The sequence below is a fragment of the Pongo abelii genome, chromosome 3 (assembly GCF_028885655.2).
Source record: "Pongo abelii isolate AG06213 chromosome 3, NHGRI_mPonAbe1-v2.0_pri, whole genome shotgun sequence".
NCBI lineage: Eukaryota > Metazoa > Chordata > Mammalia > Primates > Hominidae > Pongo > Pongo abelii.
In genome coordinates, this window is record NC_071988.2 from 191,645,298 (window position 1) to 191,665,763 (window position 20,466).

Sequence of the window (20,466 nt, forward strand, 5' to 3'; positions counted from 1 at the left end):
AAGCCCATCAGACTAACAGCGGATCTCTCGGCAGAAACCCTACAAGCCAGAAGAGAGTGGGGGCCAATATTCAACATTCTTAAAGAAAAGAATTTTCAACCCAGAATTTCATATCCTGCCAAACTAAGCTTCATAAGTGAAGGAGAAATAAAATACTTTACAGACAAGCAAATGCTGAGAGATTTTGTCACCACCAGGCCTGCCCTAAAAGAGCTCTTGAAGGAAGTGCTAAACATGGAAAGGCACAACCGGTACCAGCCACTGCAAAATCATTCCGAAATGTAAAGACCATTGAGACTAGGAAGAGACTGCATCAACTAACGAGCAAAACATCGAGCTAACATCATAATGACAGGATCAAATTCACACATAACAATATTAACTTTAAATGTAAATGGACTAAATGGTCCAATTAAACGACACAGACTGGCAAATTGGATAAAGACTCAAGACCCATCAGTGTGCTGTATTCAGGAAACCCATCTCACGTGCAGAGACACACATAGGCTCAAAATAAAAGGATGGAGGAAGATCTACCAAGCAAATGGAAAACAAAAAAAGGCAGGGGTTGCAATCCTAGTCTCTGATAAAACAGACTTTAAACCAACAAAGATCAAAAGAGACAAAGAAGGCCATTACATAATGGTAAAGGGATTAATTCAACAAGAAGAGCTAACTATCCTAAATATATATGCACCCAATACAGGAGCACCCAGATTCATAAAGCAAGTCCTGAGTGACCTACAAAGAGACTTAGACTCCCACACATTAATAATGGGAGACTTTAACACCCCACTGTCAACATTAGACAGATCAACGAGACAGAAAGTCAACAAGGATACCCAGGAATTGAACTCAGCTCTGCACCAAGCAGACCTAATAGACATCTACAGAACTCTCCACCCCAAATCAACAGAATATACATTTTTTTCAGCACCACACCACACCTATTCCAAAATTGACCATATCCTTGGAAGTAAAGCTCTCCTCAATAAATGTAAAAGAACAGAAATTGCAACAAACTGTCTCTCAGATCACAGTGCAATCAAGCTAGAACTCAGGATTAAGAATCTCACTCAAAACCGCTCAACTACGTGGAAACTGAACAACCTGCTCCTGAATACTACTGGGTACATAACGAAATGAAGGCAGAAATAAAGATGTTCTTTGAAACCAACGAGAACCAAGACACAACATACCAGAATCTCTGGGATGCGTTCAAAGCAGTGTGTAGAGGGAAATTTATAGCACTAAATGCCCACAAGAGAAAGCAGGAAAGATCCAAAATTGACACCCTAACATCACAATTAAAAGAACTAGAAAAGCAAGAGCAAACACATTCAAAAGCTAGCAGAAGGCAAGAAATAACTAAAATCAGAGCAGAACTGAAGGAAATAGAGACACAAAAAACCGTTCAAAAAATTAATGAATCCAGGAGCTGGTTTTTTGAAAGGATCAACAAAATTGATAGACCGCTAGCAAGATTAATAAAGAAAAAAAGAGAGAAGAATCAAATAGATGCAATAAAAAATGATAAAGGGGATATCACCACCGATCCCACAGAAATACAAACTACCATCAGAGAATATTACAAACACCTCTATGCAAATAAACTAGAAAATCTAGAAGAAATGGATAAATTCCTCAACACATACACCCTCCCAAGACTAAACCAAGAAGAAGTTCAATCTCTGAATAGACCAATAACAGGAGCTGAAATTATGGCAATAATCAATAGCTTACCAACCAAAAAAAGTCCAGGACCAGATGGGTTCACAGCCGAATTCTACCAGAGGTACAAGGAGGAGCTGGTACCATTCCTTCTGAAACTATTCCAATCAATAGAAAAAGAGGGAATCCTCCCTAACTCATTGTATGAGGCCAGCATCATCCTGATACCAAAGCCTGGCAGAGACACAACAAAAAAAGAGAATTTTAGACCAATATCCTTGATGAACATTGATGCAAAAATCCTCAATAAAATACTGGCAAACAGAATCCAGCAGCACATCAAAAAGCTTATCCACCATGATCAAGTGGGCTTCATCCCTGGGATGCAAGGCTGGTTCAATATACGCAAATCAATAAATGTAATCCAGCATATAAACAGAACCAAAGACAAAAACCACATGATTATCTCAATAGATGCAGAAAAGGCCTTTGACAAAATTCAACAACCCTTCATGCTAAAAACTCTCAATAAATTAGGAATTGATGGGACGTATCTCAAAATAATAAGAGCTATCTATGACAAACCCACAGCCAATATCATACTGAATGGGCAAAAACTGGAAGCATTCCCTTTGAAAACTGGCACAAGACAGGGATGCCCTCTCTCGCCACTTCTATTCAACATAGTGTTGGAAGTTCTGGCCAGGGCAATTAGGCAGGAGAAGGAAATCAAGGGTATTCAATTAGGAAAAGAGGAAGTCAAATTGTCCCTGTTTGCAGATGACATGATAGTATATCTAGAAAACCCCATTGTCTCAGCCCAAAATCTCCTTAAGCTGATAAGCAACTTCAGCAAAGTCTCAGGATACAAAATCAATGTGCAAAAATCACAAGCATTCTTATACATCAATAACAGACAAACAGAGAGCCAAATCATGAGTGAACTCCCATTCACAATTGCTTCAAAGAGAATAAAATACCTAGGAATCCAACTTACAAGGGATGTGAAAGACCTCTTCAAGGAGAACTACAAACCACTGCTCAAGGAAATAAAAGAGGATACAAACAAATGGAAGAACATTCCATGCTCATGGGTAGGAAGAATCAATATCATGAAAATGGCCATCCTTCCCAAGGTAATTTACAGATTTAATGCCATCCCCATCAAGCTACCAATGACTTTCTTCACAGAATTGGAAAAAACTACTTTAAAGTTCATATGGAACCAAAAAAGAGCCCGCATCGCCAAGTCAATCCTAAGCCAAAAGAACAAAGCTGGAGGCATCACGCTACCTGACTTCAAACTATACTACAAGGCTACAGTAACCAAAACAGCATGGTACTGGTACCAAAACAGAGATATAGATCAATGGAACAGAACAGAGCCGTCAGAAATAATGCCACATATCTACAACCATCTGATCTTTGACAAACCGGAGAAAAACAAGAAATGGGGAAAGGATTCCCTATTTAATAAATGGTGCTGGGAAAACTGGCTAGCCATATGTAGAAAGCTGAAACTGGATCCCTTCCTTACACCTTATACAAAAATCAATTCAAGATGGATTAAAGACTTAAATGTTAGACCTAAAACCATAAAAACCCTAGAAGAAAACCTAGGCAATACCATTCAGGACATAGGCATGGGCAAGGACTTCATGTCTAAAACACCAAAAGCAATGGCAACAAAAGCCAAAATTGACAAATGGGATCTAATTAAACTAAAGAGCTTCTGCACAGCAAAGGAAACTACCATCAGAGTGAACAGGCAACCTACAAAATGGGAGAAAATTTTCGCAACCTACTCATCTGACAAAGGGCTAATATCCAGAATCTACAATGAACTCAAACAAATTTACAAGAAAAAAACAAACAACCCCATCAAAAAGTGGGCAAAGGACATGAACAGACACTTCTCAAAAGAAGACATTTATGCAGCCAAAAGACACATGAAAAAATGCTCACCATCACTGGCCATCAGAGAAATGCAAATCAAAACCACAATGAGATACCATCTCACACCAGTTAGAATGGCAATCATTAAAAAGTCAGGAAACAACAGGTGCTGGAGAGGATGTGGAGAAATAGGAACACTTTTACACTGTTGGTGGGACTGTAAACTAGTTCAACCATTGTGGAAGTCAGTGTGGCGATTCCTCAGGGATCTAGAACTAGAAATTCCATTCGACCCAGCCATCCCATTACTGGGTATATACCCAAAGGACTATAAATCATGCTGCTATAAAGACACATGCACACGTATGTTTATTGCGGCATTATTCACAATAGCAAAGACTTGGAACCAACCCAAATGTCCAACAATGATAGACTGGATTAAGAAAATGTGGCACATCTACACCATGGAATACTATGCAGCCATAAGAAATGATGAGTTCATGTCCTTTGTAGGGACATGGATGAAATTGGAAATCATCATTCTCAGTAAACTATCGCAAGAACAAAAAACCAAACACCGCATATTCTCACTCATAGGTGGGAATTGAACAATGAGAACACATGGACACAGGAAGGGGAACATCACACTTCAGGGACTGTTGTGGGTCGGGGGGAGGGGGGAGGGATAACATTGGGAGATATACCTAATGCTAGATGACGAGTTGGTGGGTGCAGTGCACCAGCATGGCACATGTATACATATGTAACTAACTGCACATTGGGCACATGTACCATAAAACCTAAAGTATAATAATAATAATAATAATAATTACAATAAAAGAAAAAAAAAAAAAAAAAAAACAAACAAAAAAAAAAAAAACAAAAGCAGCCTGGGTAACATAGTGAGTCCACCATCTCTAACAAAAAAGAAAAAAAAATTAGCTGGGCATGACAGCACGTGCCTGTAGTTCCAGCTACTCTGGAGGCTGAGGCAGGAGGATCACTTGAGCCCAGAAATTTTAAGATACAGTCAGCCATGACTGCGCCACTGTATTCTAGCCTGTCTTGAAAAAAAAAAAAAAACAAAAAACTGCATATTCTTACTTCTAAGTGGGAGCTAAACAATGGGTACACATGGACATGGAGGCAAATAATAGACACTGGGGACTCCAAAAGGGGAGAGGTTAGGCAGGGGTGAGGGTTGAAAAATTATCTATTGGGGTACCAATACCAATTACCTATTGGGGTACCATGTTCACTATTTTGAGTGGTAGGCACACTAGAAACCCAAACCTCACCATAATGCAATATATACATGTACAAACCTGCACATGTACACCCTGAATCTATACAAATAAAATAGATTTAAATAAATAAATATTTAAAGTACAGAAATAATATTCAATGATTTGAAAAGAGAAGGGTCGGGCACGGTGGCTCATGCCTGTAATCCCAGCACTTTGGGGGGCCAAAGTGGGTGGGTCACTTGAGGCCAGGAGTTTGAGACCAGCCCGGGCAACATAGTGAAACACCATCTCTCCAAAAAATACGAAAGAGAGAGACAGAGAGAGAGGTTTACTATTAGTAGAGGGGAGAAAAGTGAAGAAAGTGCTTCAAGAAGAGTGTGTGTGTATGTGTGAGCGCACGTGTGTGCGGGTATGGACAATAATCCAGGATGTCAAAGCTGTAAATACATAAAATAGGGCCTTTAAAACTTACCAACATGAAGGTCTATAGTGACCACGAAAAGAATTGTAATGGAGTGGTAGAGAAAAAAGTCTGGTTGAAGTAGGTTAAGGGAGAATAAAGGAGAGGAACTAGAATTGTAAACAGAACACTTTTGAAGAATTCTGATATAAAGAGGACTTTAAGAAATGGGGTGCCAGTATTTTATTGAGGATTTTTGCATCAATGTTCATCAAGGATATTGGTCTAAAATTCTCTTTTTTGGTTGTGTCTCTGCCAGGCTTTGGTATCAGGATGATGCTGGCCTCATAAAATGAGTTAGGGAGGATTCCCTCTTTCTCTATTGATTGGAATAGTTTCAGAAGGAATGGTACCAGTTCCTCCTTGTACCTCTGGTAGAATTCGGCTGTGAATCCATCTGGTCCTGGACTCTTTTTGGTTGGTAAGCTACTGATTATTGCCACAATTTCAGATCCTGTTATTGGTCTATTCAGAGATTCAACTTCTTCCTGGTTTAGTCTTGGGAGAGTGTATGTGTCAAGGAATTTATCCATTTCTTCTAGATTTTCAGTTCATTTGCGTAGAGGTGTTTGTAGTATTCTCTGATGGTAGTTTGTATTTCTGTGGGATCGGTGGTGATACCTCCTTTATCATTTTTTATTGCATCTATTTGATTCTTCTCTCTTTTTTTCTTTATTAGTCTTGCTAGCGGTCTATCAATTTTGTTGATCCTTTCAAAAAACCAGCTCCTGGATTCATTAATTTTTTGAAGGGTTTTTACTGGCAAACTGAATCCAGCAACACATCAAAAAGCTTATCCACCATGATCAAGTGGGCTTCATCTCTGGGATGCAAGGCTGGTTCAATATACGCAAATCAATAAATGTAATCCAGCATATAAACAGAACCAAAGACAAAAACCACGATTATCTCAATAGATGCAGAAAGGGCCTTTGACAAAATTCAACAACCTTTCATGCTAAAAACTCTCAATAAATTAGGTATTGATGGGATGTATCTCAAAATAATAAGAGCTATCTATGACAAACCCACAGCCAGTATCACACTGAATGGGCAAAAACTGGAAGCATTCCCTTTGAAAACTGGCACAAGACAGGGATGCCCTCTCTCACCACTCCTATTCAACCTAGTGTTGGAAGTTCTGGCCAGGGTAATTAGGCAGGAGAAGGAAATAAAGGGTATTCAATTAGCAAAAGAGGAAATCAAATTGTCCCTGTTTGCAGACGATATGATTGTATATCTAGAAAACCCCATTGTCTCACCCCAAAATCTCCTTAAGCTGATAAGCAACTTCAGCAAAGTCTCAGGATACAAAATCAATGTGCAAAAATCACAGGCATTCTTATACACCAACAACAGACAAACAGAGAGCCAAATCATGAGTGAACTCCCATTCACAATTGCTTCAAAGAGAATAAAATACTTAGGAATCCAACTTACAAGGGACGTGAAGGACCTCTTCAAGGAGAACTATAAACCACTGCTCAATGAAATAAAAGAGGATACAAACAAATGGAAGAACATTCCATTCTCATGGGTAGGAAGAATCAATATCGTGAAAATGGCCATATTGCCCAAGGTAATGTATAGATTCAATGCCATCCCCATCAAGCTACCAATGACTTTCTTCGCAGAATTGGAAAAAACTACTTTAAAGTTCATATGGAACCAAAAAAGAGCCCGCATTGCCAAGTCAATCTGAAGCCAAAAGAACAAAGCTGGAGGCATCACACTACCTGACTTCAAACCATACTACAAGGCTACAGTAACCAAAACAGCATGGTACTGGTACCAAAACAGAGATATAGATCAATGGAACAGAACAGAGCCCTCAGAAATAACGCCGCATATCTACAACTATCTGATCTTTGACAAACCTGAGAAAAACAAGCAATGGGGAAAGGATTCCCTATTTAATAAATGGTGCTGGGAAAACTGGCTAGCCATATGTAGAAAGCTGAAACTGGATCCCTTCCTTACAACTTATACAAAAATTAATTCAAGATGGATTAAAGACTTAAATGTTAGACCTAAAACCATAAAAACCCTAGAAGAAAACCTAGGCATTACCATTCAGGACATAGGCATGGGCAAGGACTTCATGTCTAAAACACCAAAAGCAATGGCAACAAAAGCCAAAATTGACAAATGGGATCTAATTAAACTAAAGAGCTTCTGCACAGCAAAAGAAACTACCATCAGAGTGAACTGGCAACCTACAAAATGGGAGAAAATTTTCACAACCTACTCATCTGATAAAGGGCTAATATCCAGAATCTACAATGAACTCAAACAAATTTACAAGGAAAAAACAACCCCATCAAAAAGTGGGTGAAGGATATGAACAGACACTTCTCAAAAGAAGACATTTATGCTGCCAAAAGACACATGAAAAAATGCTCATCATCACTGGCCATCAGAGAAATGCAAATCAAAACCACAATGAGATACCATCTCATACCAGTTAGAATGGCAATAATTAAAAAGTCAGGAAACAACAGGTGCTGGAGAGGATGTGGAGAAATAGGAACACTTTTACACTGTTGGTGGGACTGTAAACTAGTTCAACCATCGTGGAAGTCAGTGTGGCAATTCCTCAGGGATCTAGAACTAGAAATACCATTTGACCCAGCCATCCCATTACTGAGTATATACCCAAAGGACTATAAATCATGCTGCTATAAAGACACATGCACACATATGTTTACTGCGGCACTATTCACAACAGCAAAGACTTGGAACCAACCCAAATGTCCAACAATGATAGACTAGATTAAGAAAATGTGGCACATATACACCATGGAATACTATGCAGCCATAAAAAAGGATGAGTTCATGTCCTTTGTAGGGACATGGATGAAATTGGAAGTCATCATTCTCAGTAAACTATCGCAAGGACAAAAAACCAAACACTGCATGTTCTCACTCATAGGTGGGAACTGAACAATAACAACACATGGACACAGGAAGGGGAACATCACACTCTGGGGACTGTTGTGGGGTGGGGGGAGCGGGGAGGCATAGCATTAGGAGATATACCTAATGCTAAATGGCGAGTTAATGGGTGCAGCACACCAGCATGGCACATGTATACATATGTAACTAACCTGCACATTGTGCACATGTACCCTAAAACTTAAAGTATAATAATAATAATAATAAAAAAGAAATGGGGTGATAGCTAAAGAACAGGACAGAAAAAAAAAGAGAAGCAGCCATATTAAGGACTTGGGAAAGAGGGAAGGGGAAGAGTACGATGGAAAAGAAAGAGCTTGGCATGTTTTAAGAAGTGAAAGGTGAAAAGTAAGTAGTTCCTAGTGAGCTAGTTAGAAGGAAATGGATACAATGAGCAGGCAAGGCATAAACCAAGAGAGAAGAGAGACTTGAATCATGAAAAGAACTTTGGACTTTTATTCTAGTTGCAATGAAAACCAATTAGGTTTTAAAATGAGAAAGTGATGTGATATACTTTGGTTTCTAATCAGCATAAAATATTTTCAAGTCTCTTTTTTCACAAGGTTACAATGACTCTACATCCCCACCCAGTAATACCATCTTACCTTTCTGTTCTGCTTCGCAGTTTAGCTTCTTGAAGAGGTTCTAAACTCTCTTTTTAAATTTCCTCTCCTATTCACTTCCTAATTGTTGGATTCTATTTCTGTCTCTAGCACTCTAATGACACTGCTTTTACCAAGCTCACATTGCCTCTTCTCTGACGAATCCAGTGTATATTTTTTAGCCTTCAATATGTTACCTCTCTTCCTGAAGTGCTCTCTTCTTTCTTTGGAACCCATACTACAGTCTCCTAATTTTATCTCTGTCTGTTCCTCATTTTCTTTGCAAAGGTCTTCCTCTGATGAACTCTTCGAAGAGTTTCACATAAAGCCCCTATAAGTCTGTCTCCTAGTATCTTTTAAATATCTCCTCTTTATTACCTTTCAGTAATTTAGTTAAGGTCATCATTAACTTCTGCCTAGATTAGTGCAACAGCCTCTAAAAACTGGTTTCAAGGATATCTACTTCTTACTAAGATGGTATAGAGTAATTAGAGTTATGCTGCTCCCTAACTAACCAAAACAATTGGACAAAATATGAGACAGCAGTTTCAAGACATTGTACAACAGGTAATAAAGAACATGGGTCCCTGAGAGAGAGAAAAAACAAAAACAAAAACAAATGAGATGATCCCTATGATTGCCCAGCCTTTAGAGTTTTCAGGCTATAGCTAATGGGTCTACCCCACTCCCTGAGTTCAGGAGGTAGAGCTGGGATTCCTGGAAGACCAAGGCAACTAGAAAGAGAATTCCAGAGACCTGCAGACGGTAGCCCTGAGTATGAGCAGGGCAAATATATGAGAAAACTACCCAAGTTAGGAAAAAAAGCACCCAGAAAGATTACAGAGAACACAGACATGAAATAGTGTCTATTCCTACCAGCCAAACTGGAAAACCTCATCATTCCTTGTGTAGAGCACTCAGAAGCATCTTATCTCCTAAATGGGGATAATTAGCATTAGACTAAACATGGCTCTGATCTCACCTCACAAATATTAAAAATAAGACATGACTGAATCAAACTGAGTCCAAGTATTATAACTTAACTGCATTCTAGAATAAATCTCCAGAATAATTACAAAAATACAAAAATACCTAGCACCCAACAAGGTAAAATGCAAAATGTCTGACATCCAATTAAAAACAGCCAAGCATGCAAAGAAGCAGAAGAATACGACCTGTAACAAGGAGAAAAGGCAATCAATAAAATAGACCCAATAAAATTCTAACATTTGACACAGATGTCAGAGTAAGTAAAGACATTAATAAAGTTTTTGCAACTGTATTCCACATGATCAAAAAAGTTAAGTAGAGACATGGCAGATAGAAAAACAACTCCTTAAACTTCTGGAGGTGAAAACTACAATATCTGAGATGAAAAGTACATTGAATAGGATTAATAGCAGATTGGGTATGGCAGGAAAAAAAGACTATCATCTATTAAAGATAGAGCAATAGAAACTATCCACAGTGAAACACAACAAGAATCTAAAAAATTAAAGTAAAAAGAGCACCACTGAGGTATGAGACAGAAAGTGAAACTGGAGTCCCTAAAGGACAGAAGAAGGAGGAGGCATGGAAAAAATATTAGAAGAAATGATGGCTGAAAGTGTTCCAATGTGACAACCATAAACCCAAAGACACAAGAAGCTCAATGAATCCCAAGGATAGGAAGCATGAAGAAAACCACACCAAGGCACTTTACAATCATATTGCTCAAAACCAGTGATAAAGACAAATCATAAAAGCAGACAGATAGTGTCCCCACCCAAATCTCATCTCGAATTATAATCCTGTGTTGAGGGAGGGAGGTGACTGGATCATGGGGGCTCTTCCAAGACTGATTTATGGTCTCTTATGTATTCCTGCAGTAGTCTATGATTATTCCTAGCATAGTATTTATCAACTACAATTATCTCTTTACTTGCCTGCCTTTCCACTAGACCTTAAGCTCCTTAAGGGGAGGGACTACATTCTAAACATTATTATATTCACATTGCTTAAGAGTGTATTGCATATGGTAGGTACCCAATAAAGAACTGTTGAATAAATAAGCAAAATAAATGCTATCAACTCTTTGGGCTTTTTTCCAATGCAAGAAAAAATTCTACAAAAACAGTCTGTGAAAAAAATTACTTAAAATCAGATTTGTTGATGGTCAGGCTTGCCCTTCTAGAATGTAAGCTCCACAAGAGCACATAAGTTTCTGTTTTGTTCCTATATCTCCAATTCCTAGAACAACGTAAGAAATACAGATTCTCAGTAATTATCACCGAATATATAAATCATTAAGTCAGATTTTCTCAATACTCTCGCTAAATGCCTAAGAGATGTTTCTGAGACACTACTCTGGTTCTCATCAAGAATTATTCATAGTAACAGATTAATTTAACATGGTATACAGAGTTAAAGTAATGCAATTTAAATATGTATCATTAGTTCCCTCTCTCACACTATACACTTTTGTAATAAAAATCCTTGCTATTAAGGCTGATTAGTTTGATGAGTTCTCTCTGCTCTCTACATTTCACTGTGAGAGGGAGGCACTTCTACTGGCCCAAAAGGAAAATATACAGAATTCTTTCAGCTTCTCTCAATTCTTCTAAGTGTTCATTTTTTTCAGAGTGGTTAGTCTATAAGTTTACATATGTACTAGACCTAAATAGGATATTAATATACTTCTATACATACTTTCAGTTGTAGAGAAGGATGTATCTAGTGTTAACTCATCCAGAGGAATCACAAGTTGACCTCCTGCCTCCCACTTCTTGCGATCAGATGAAACTGATTTTTCTTTTTCATGCTCTTTGGCATCTTCATGAACATTTATCTCACAAGTATCAGAGAGATTCTGCTTTCCTTTTTCATCTTCTTGAGCTTTAAGATTTTCATTTAATCTACGAAGTATTTCTCGCTTACTCTGAAAGTTACAACATTATATATTTTAATATGTATATCATTAAGTAAAATGATTGATAAACTTTGAAAATTTTACTTACTGAAATAGCATTGTTGGTCTTTTGCATCTCTTCTGAAGTTTCCCGGGTATCAGTTAAAGTACTGTCCTTTAAATGCAGATAGATACAGAGGAAGAGATAATTTTATTTTTTTAAATCTACCTTTAAAAATATTATACCCTTGTTACTTTTTGGTTTTCATTAATTTGTTCCTTGTAAATTTTTTACTCCTATAAAATGTTAACAAAGCTTCCTTCATTATCAGCAATGACTAACCTTTAAATATTATTAATTAGACAACATAGACAGGGGCCAATTCTCAATTATTTGTCATATTTTTGGATTACTGCTCACATAATTAACTATATCCTCTTCCTCTTTGGTACCTGATTTTTTGGTAATTTAAGTCAGTGGTAGAAATTAGAGGAAAATTCATATACTCTCTTAATTATAACTAGAAAAAGTTTTGATAGATGAAGTAATTCAAAATAGGCTGTGTTATTCTAAAACTGTCTTTATATTTCATGTATATATATCCTTGTTAAGCCATAGTACTAAATGTAATTGAGAAGTGGCTTTCCTCCCTAAACAAAGAGTGTAACAAAAATTAGTTCTGAGTCATCTGTACTACAAATGACATAAATTTTATCTCCTAATTAGCATTGTCAAAGCAATCCAGACTATGTAAAATTAAAAAAATATACGAAAAGAAGAAATTAGCAGTTATGAAAGCTATGAAAGCAAAGGCATGTAGAAGATTCAAAGTAAGAACAATTTTCTAAATTTTAAGTAAGTGACATTTACCAACACAACACAGAAAGAAAACCGTTCCAGTTATATGGATTACCTCGAATTTTTTAATACTTAAAAAAAATTAAAAATTTGGTGGTCAGTTTCAAAGTAATATATGAAGCAATGAGACAAAGAACATTTTACCCAGTAAAGTAGTCAGGAATTAGCAGTCCTACAACCAGAGAGATGAACAGCTATTGAGATGTGAGACTGGGTACCAAGAAGGGACCACACAGTGGTATCTAAAGTTGGAGTAACAACGTAGCACATGCAAAGTCGTTATCAGAAAGAAAAAGTGACTAAGCCTACTTGAAGAACAATAGTTTCTTACATGAAGTTCTTGAGAATGATCAAGAAACTTATATTTTCTTACTCAGTCTTATTTTCAAAATCAACCCAAAGGCTATAAAAAGCAACAACTAGTGTACCAATTTTGTCTGCAAGTATTTACTGAAACTAAACAAATAAAAGGCACAGACATCCATTACCAGGAAAGGGGAAAATGAAGTTATTATCTGATTCAGTAGACTTTTCTCCTTCTGTCTGTTGAATTCTAGGCAGCAGCTCCACACTATGAGCCCACTTCTCTTAACCCCTGAACAGTCTTGACACTTCAGATACCTGAAATATACTTCTAAGTTTAAGCTTTTTATTTGTCTATGTTTCTTTGTTTTACTATCTGTAGGGCATGATAGAGATTCAGAAGTACAAGGTAAAAGGAATAACTGATGAATTAACTGTAGTTCTACTGAGTCCTCTAACATTTGCCATGTCACAAAATTTGAATAAATGTAAACATGTGTTGGACCTAATTCCTAGAGCTACTTTAGTACCAAAGAGACATTATTCTTTTTAAAGTGAACATTTGTTAATCATGAGGGTTGGGTAGAAAAATGTTTATAGTATTATTTTCAGTACATTTCTCTGTATATTTTATTTTTTCAATATTCTTTTAAAGTAATGTAAGAGTTACTGTGATATATTTTCATCTACCAGGTGGTCCTAGATATAAAACTTATAAATAATGAGGCTCCAGTATTCTGAGTAAACTAAAATCCCTTAAAAAGCAATTTTTTTCCTTAGAAAAGCCTGAAAGGGACATTAGGGATTAATGTGATTTCATTAAATTTAATTTCCTTTTAAATAATCTTTTGACTGTGAGGAGTTCTGAATCTTAGGAAACTTACCACGCCAACTTCTTTCAAAGCTGAAGTTACAGAAATAACAGATCTCATCTGTTGCTTTGATGGAGAGCCACCTGTTTCATGCTGTCCCAAAGGTGGAGAAACATCAGAACTCTTAACTCCTTTAGCCACCAACTATAAAAAAGGATTTTATTAAATACATTAGGGATTTTATATTTGTATGAAGAAATAAAATGGTACCTATCAGATCACTATTTACCCACTGTATCCACAAGTAGTTTTTTCATTCCTGAATTATCTGTTGAGCAAGGCATTATGATGCTACATGCTGGGGATAGAGCAGTGACTAGAGAAAAAAACCTCTGGTCTCAGATGTAAACATAGTCATGTCACATAGTCCTAAAGAACCCACTTTCATTGCATTATCAATGTTTCATGAAATGATCCTGAAAAACTGTCTTTTAAAGATTCAAGTGTAAGACTTTGTTAATCTTACACTTCTAAAAGAAATGCTTTTGTAATTTCTGCAGGTTTGGGTACAATCTTCTCAAAGTTCAAATATCAATTACTCAACATAAGAGCCCTCATAAAAATGCCAACATAAATGAGAATGGAAGGAGAAACAGATCCAGGTAATAAGATTTACTTCACTGAAAATATCATGTTGTATTAACATATGTGCTTGTTTTTATCTTGCCATTTAAACTCTAAACAAAGTAAGATTATGAACCCTTAATTAATACAAGGAAATGACAATTGTATGGTATTGTCTGGGTATGACAATAGTAACACAGTAGGAAGTTTACTACCTACTCCCTATTCCTAGTCTTCCTCAATCTAGGAAACAAGACTTTCTGGGGAGTATACATTTCAAACACAATATTTATTGAGTATCTTCTAAAAATACAGTAATAATACAATCTTAATATTTGGCTTCTAGACCTTCACTTTACAACAATACAGGCATACCTCTGAGATATTACGCACTTGGTTCCAGACCACTGCAATAACGGTAATATTGCAATAAAGTGAGTCACACAAATTCTGGGGTTTCTCAGTGCATATAAAATTTATGTTTACACAATTCTGTAGTCTATTAAGTGTGCAACAGCATTATGTCTAAAAAACAATGTACACACCTTAATAAACACCTCATTTCTAAAAAAAAAAAAAAAAGCTAATGATTCTTCTGAGCCTTCAATGAATTGTAATCACTTTGCTGGTGGAGGGTCTTGACTTGATACTGATGGCTACTGACTGATCAGGGTGGTGACTCCTGGATGTTGGGGTGGCTGTGACAATTTCTTAAAATAAGACAAAAATGAAGTTTGCTGCATCCATTGACTCTTTCATGAAAATATTCTTTTGATTTTGTAAAAATATTTTTTAAATTCTTTATTATTTAAATAAAGATGAGGTCCACTATATTGCCTAGGCTGGTCTTGAACTTCTGGCCTCAACGACTGTCCTGACTCAGCCTCCCAAAGTGCTGGGATTACAAGCGTAAGCCACTGTGCCCAGCCCATGAAAATATTTATCTGCAGCATGTAATGCTGTTGCATTTTACCTACAGTAGAACTTCTTTCAAAACTGGAGTCAGTCGTCTCAAACCCTGCCATTGCTTTATTGACTAAGTTTACAAAATATTCTAAATCCCTTGTCATTTCAACAGTGTTCAAAACAGCTTCACTAGAAGTAGACTCCACCTCAAGAAACCACTTTCTTTGCTTCTCTGTAAGAAGCAATTCCTCATCCATTCAAGTTTATCATGAGATTGTAGCAATTCAGTTGTATCTTCAGGCTCCCCTTGCCATTCTACTTCTCTTGCTATTTCTACGACATCTACAGTGACTTCCTCTACTGAAATCTTGAAGAATGGAGTCAACTTCTTCCAAACTCCTGTTAACGTTGACATTAACATTAACATGACTTTAACTCCATGAATCAAAAAAGTTCTGAATGGCATCTAGAACGATGAATGATGAATACTTTTTAGAAGGCTTTCAATTTACTTTGCCCAGATCCATTAGAGGAATCATTATCTATGGCAGCGACAGCCTTAAAAAAAATGTATTTCTTAAATAAGAAGACTTGAAAGTCAAAACGACTTCTTGATACATTGGCTGCAGAATGGATGTCGTGTTAGCAGGCATGAAAACAACATGAATCTCTTTGTATAATACATCTCCATCAGAGCTCTTGGGTAACTAGGTGCATTGTCAATGAGTAGTAATATTTGGAAATAATTTTTTTTTTCTAACCAGTAGGTCTCAACAGTGGGCTTAAAATATTTACAGCAAACCATGCTGTAAACAGATGTGCAGTCATCCAGGCTTTATTGTTCCATTTAGAGAACGCAAATAGAATAGATTTAGCATCATTCTTAAGGGTCCTAGGAGTTTCAGAATGGCAAATGAGCACTGGCTTCAACTTAAAGTCACCAGCTGCATTAGCTCCCAACAAGAGAAGAGTCAGCCAGTCTTTTGAAGCTTTGAAGCCAGGTACTGACTTCTCTTTAGTTATGAGAGTCCTAGATGGCATCTTCTTCCAATAGAAGGCTGTTTTGTCTACACTGAAAATCTGTTGTTTAGTATTACCACCTTTATCAATGATCTTAGCTATATCTTCTGGATAATGTACTGCAGTTTCTCCATCAGCACTTACTGCTTTACCTTGCACTTTCATGTTATGGAGGTGGCTTCTTTCCTTAAACCTTATGAAGCAATCTCTGCTAGCCAACAATTTTTCTTCTGTAGCTTCCTTATCTCTCCTAGTCTTCATAGAATTGAGGAGAGTTAGGGCCTTGCTCTGGATTAGGCTTTGGCCAAAGAGAATGTTGTGGCTGGTTTGATCTTCTATCTAGACCACTAAAGCTTTCTCCATATCAGCAAGAAGGCTGTTTTGCTTTTCTTTCTTTCTTTTTTTTGTAAGAGATGGGGTCTTGCTCTGTCACCCAGGCTGGAGTGCAGATCCAGGCACAATCATAGCTCACTGCAACCTTGAAATCCTAGGCTCAAATGATCGTTCTGCCTTAGCTTCCCAATGTGGTTGGGACTATAGGTGTGTGCCACCACATCCAGCTAATTTTTCTTTCTTTTTCTTTTTCTTTTTTTTTTTAGAGACAGGTTCTCACTATGTCGTCCATGCTAGTCTCAAACTTCTGGCCTCAAGCAATTCTCCTGCCTCAGTCTCCCGAGTTGCTGAGACTACAGGCACCTGGCTGTTTTGCTTTTTTATCGTGTGTGTTCACTGGAGTAGAACTTTTTTTTTTTTCTGAGATGGAGTCTTGCACTGTCGCCCGGGCTGGAGTGCAATGGCACTATCTTGGCTCAGTGAAACCTCTGCCTCTCTCCTGGGTTTACATGATTCTCCTGCCTCAGCCTCCCGAGTAGCTAGGATTACAGGCACACACCACCACGCTCAGCTAATTTTTTGTATTTTTAGTAGAGATGGGGTTCACTATGTTAGCCAGGCTGGTCTCAAACTCCTGATCTCATGATCCACCCGCCTTGGCCTCCCAACATGTTGGGATTACAGGCGTGAGCCACTGCACCTGGTCTGGGGTAGCACTTTTAATTTCCTTCAGGAATTTTTCCTTTGCATCCACAACTTGGATAACTGCTGCAAGAGGCTTAATTCTGTGCCTATCTCAGCTTTCAATACGCCTTCATCACCAAGCTTAATCTTGATTTCAGGTGACAGACATGCAACTCTTTCTTTTACTTGAATACTTAAGAGGCCACTGTAAGTCATTAAGTGGCCTAATTTCAATATTATTTTGTCTTAGGGAATAAGGTCTGAGGAGCGAGACAGGGGAACTACTAGTCAGTGGAGCAATTAGAACACACACATTCATCAATTAAATTTCCCATCTTATATGGGTGCAGTCGGTGGTGCCTCAAAACAATTACAACAGTAATATCAAAGATATAATGATAATAATGAAAAAGTCTGAAATATGGCAAGAATTACAAAAATGTGACACAAAGACATAAAATGAGCAAAAGCTGTTGGGAAAATGACACTGATAGACTTGCTTGATGCAGGGTTGTCACGAACCTTCAATTTGTAAAAAATGCAGTATTTGTGAAGCACAATAAAACAAGGTACGCCTGTATTTATTTTGTTCAAAAAAGGATGGAAACATTGCTTTAGTCCCATAGTTCAGTATTATTGAAAAAGTATACTGATATTTAAGATGTTACTACAAATAGGCCGGGCGCAGTGGCTCACACCTGTAATCCCAGCACTTTGGGAGGCCAAGGCGGGTGGATCACAAGGTCATGAGTTCGAGACCAGTCCGGCCATCATGGTGAAACCCTCTCTCTACTAAAAATACAGAAAATTGGCCAGGCATGGTGGTGCACACCTGTAGTCCCAAGTACTCGGGAGGCTGAGGCAGGAGAATCACTTGAACCCGTGAGGCAGAGGTTGCAGTGAGCCGAGACTGTGCCACTGCACACCAGCCTGGGCGACAGAGCGAGACTCTGTCTCAAAAAAAAAAAAAAAAAAAAAAGTTACTACAAGTAACTTTTAAAAATATCTAGAGCTCACATAACAGTATTATCACCTTGAAAGATAATATCTAAATATTTTGAAACTTTATGTTTGTTTTAATTACTATAGAATATAAATTCAAATAAGGTTTCACACACTGAGAGAATAAAAACAAGCTCCAAAGTTGTTCTGAATAGCAGCAGTATTTTTAGAATAAATATGTTATTTCTCTAGATTATTACTTAAAAGAAATATACTTTGAATGAACACATTCTGCTATTTTTATTTAAATCAGTAATCACTTCTCTACCACATACTAGGATTACAGGTGTGTGCCACCATGCCCAGCAAATTTTTGTATTTTTAGTAGAAATGGGATTTCACATGTTGGCCAGGCTGGTCTCGAACTCCTGACCTTGTGATCTGCCTGCCTTGGCCTCCCAGAGTGCTGGGATTACAGGCGTGAGCCACTGCGTTTGGCCTGCTATTTCAATACATCAACCTGACATGATTTCTGTGAGAAGACAAATCCACAATATTTGATAAAAATTAATTTATCAATAAATTAAAATATGTATTAATACCTATTAAGGCCAAGCACAGTTCTAGATAATGATATCCAAAATGAATTAGACACAATATTTTCTCTGAGGGGACTGTAAATTAGAAAAGAAAAAAGAACACATAAATCAATCAGTATGTTACAGAGAAAAAAAATAAAGAGATACGTACTAAACGATCTGGGGAACAATGAAACAAAAATACAGAAAGAACTAACTCTGTAAAGCCAAGAGGGACGCCAGTGAGAACAGCCTTCACAGAGCAGCCAATGGTCAGCCATTCATTGTTCGGGAAGGCCATAAAATACAGATAAAGTAGGACAGTTCTACATTCAAATCCCAAAACACTCACCGGTCCTGTGATTTTTCATTGTTTTTATCCTCTCTGAACCTCATAGTTTTTCTCTAAAATAGAAATGATGTACTCATTGCCTCTCTGCTATAGGGATTGCATGAGATAATTTACGTACAGTACACATCTGTGTACCTAATAAATAGTAGCAATTGTTATTTATTTGGTTTCCATTAAATAAGGTTATTTGGCTTAAACACTAAAAGTCTGGTTTTAGTTCCTGATGAAAGGTATTAAGTTTCAGAATGCAAGTTTCTCATCTTTAGAATGCAGACTAAAAACAAAAACCTCCTATCTTAACCATGATCAGAAATTAAAATTTGGGCATTGTGAGAGACAAATTTATTGGCACTTTTATAATAATGATCTTCAGCAGCCTTCAGTAAATGCTTATGTTCTATAATCAAATGCATACTGATCTCTCCTCTGGGTCAACTAAACCAAACAGATTAGAAGAACCTAAACAGACAAATTCAGATATAGAATCTAAATAAATGAACAAAGACAGATTACTAACTCTTACAATCACTTAAAAAGACAACTAAGTTACTGAAAATTTATGGGTAGTTCAGGATGACTACTGAGATGTGGCAACATCATTATAAGTTAATGTCATATACTTAAGTAACTTATCAGTACAGTTGAATTGGGCCTTCTGTATAAACATCATGGTATATTATTCATAATCAGAACCTTAAAGCTTTTCAATATTAACTATATCTTGAGATAACAGATGATAATGTACTTCTAATTATTGAAAGATAAACCATTACACTAAGCCTTTTATACAGAAAGTTGAGCAAATATGACATATCACAAAAATTAACTAAACCAGAAAAACAATATAAAGTTTCACATAAGAGAAAAATACAAAAATTTGGAACAAAGAATGACCCAATTTTATTACACAATTGATCACCCAGCTAAATCTATAATATATATTTCATTCTAAACATACTTTTTCACTGGGTGCAATGGCTCACGCCTATAATCCCAGCACTCAGGAGGCTGAGGCAGGAGGAGCACTTGAGCCCAGGAGTTTGAGACCCAGTTAATTTTCTTTTTTCTTGTAGAAATGGAGTCTCACCAGACCAGTGAGACTCCATTTGTACAAAAAATAAGAACATTAGCTGGGTATGGTGACGTGTGATAAGGGTCCTAGCTACAGACAGGCTGAGGCAAGAGGATCCCTTGAGCCCAGCAGGTCGAAACTGCAGAGAGCCATGTTCACACCACTGCACTCCAGCCTGAGCGACAGAGCAAGACCCTGTTTCAAAACAAAACACAACAAACAAAGCACAGTCTTTCAAAGTTTAACCACAGTTTTCAATATAA

At 37.2% G+C, this 20,466-nt stretch overlaps 1 protein-coding gene across 14 annotated transcripts in view; it reads right to left on the reverse strand.

The window, feature by feature from the left end:
* NEK1 (NIMA related kinase 1) overlaps positions 1-20,466 on the reverse strand; it is a 223,970-nt gene that overhangs the window by 82,941 nt on the left and 120,563 nt on the right. For all 14 annotated transcript variants that reach the window (XM_063723724.1, XM_024245861.3, XM_054554703.2 and 11 more), the window contains 3 exons: positions 13,765-13,896; positions 11,828-11,893; positions 11,520-11,748 (listed from right to left, as the gene is read on the reverse strand). In XM_063723724.1, the coding sequence (XP_063579794.1) occupies positions 11,520-11,748; positions 11,828-11,893; positions 13,765-13,896 (427 nt within the window). The remainder of the gene's footprint in view (positions 1-11,519; positions 11,749-11,827; positions 11,894-13,764; positions 13,897-20,466) is intronic.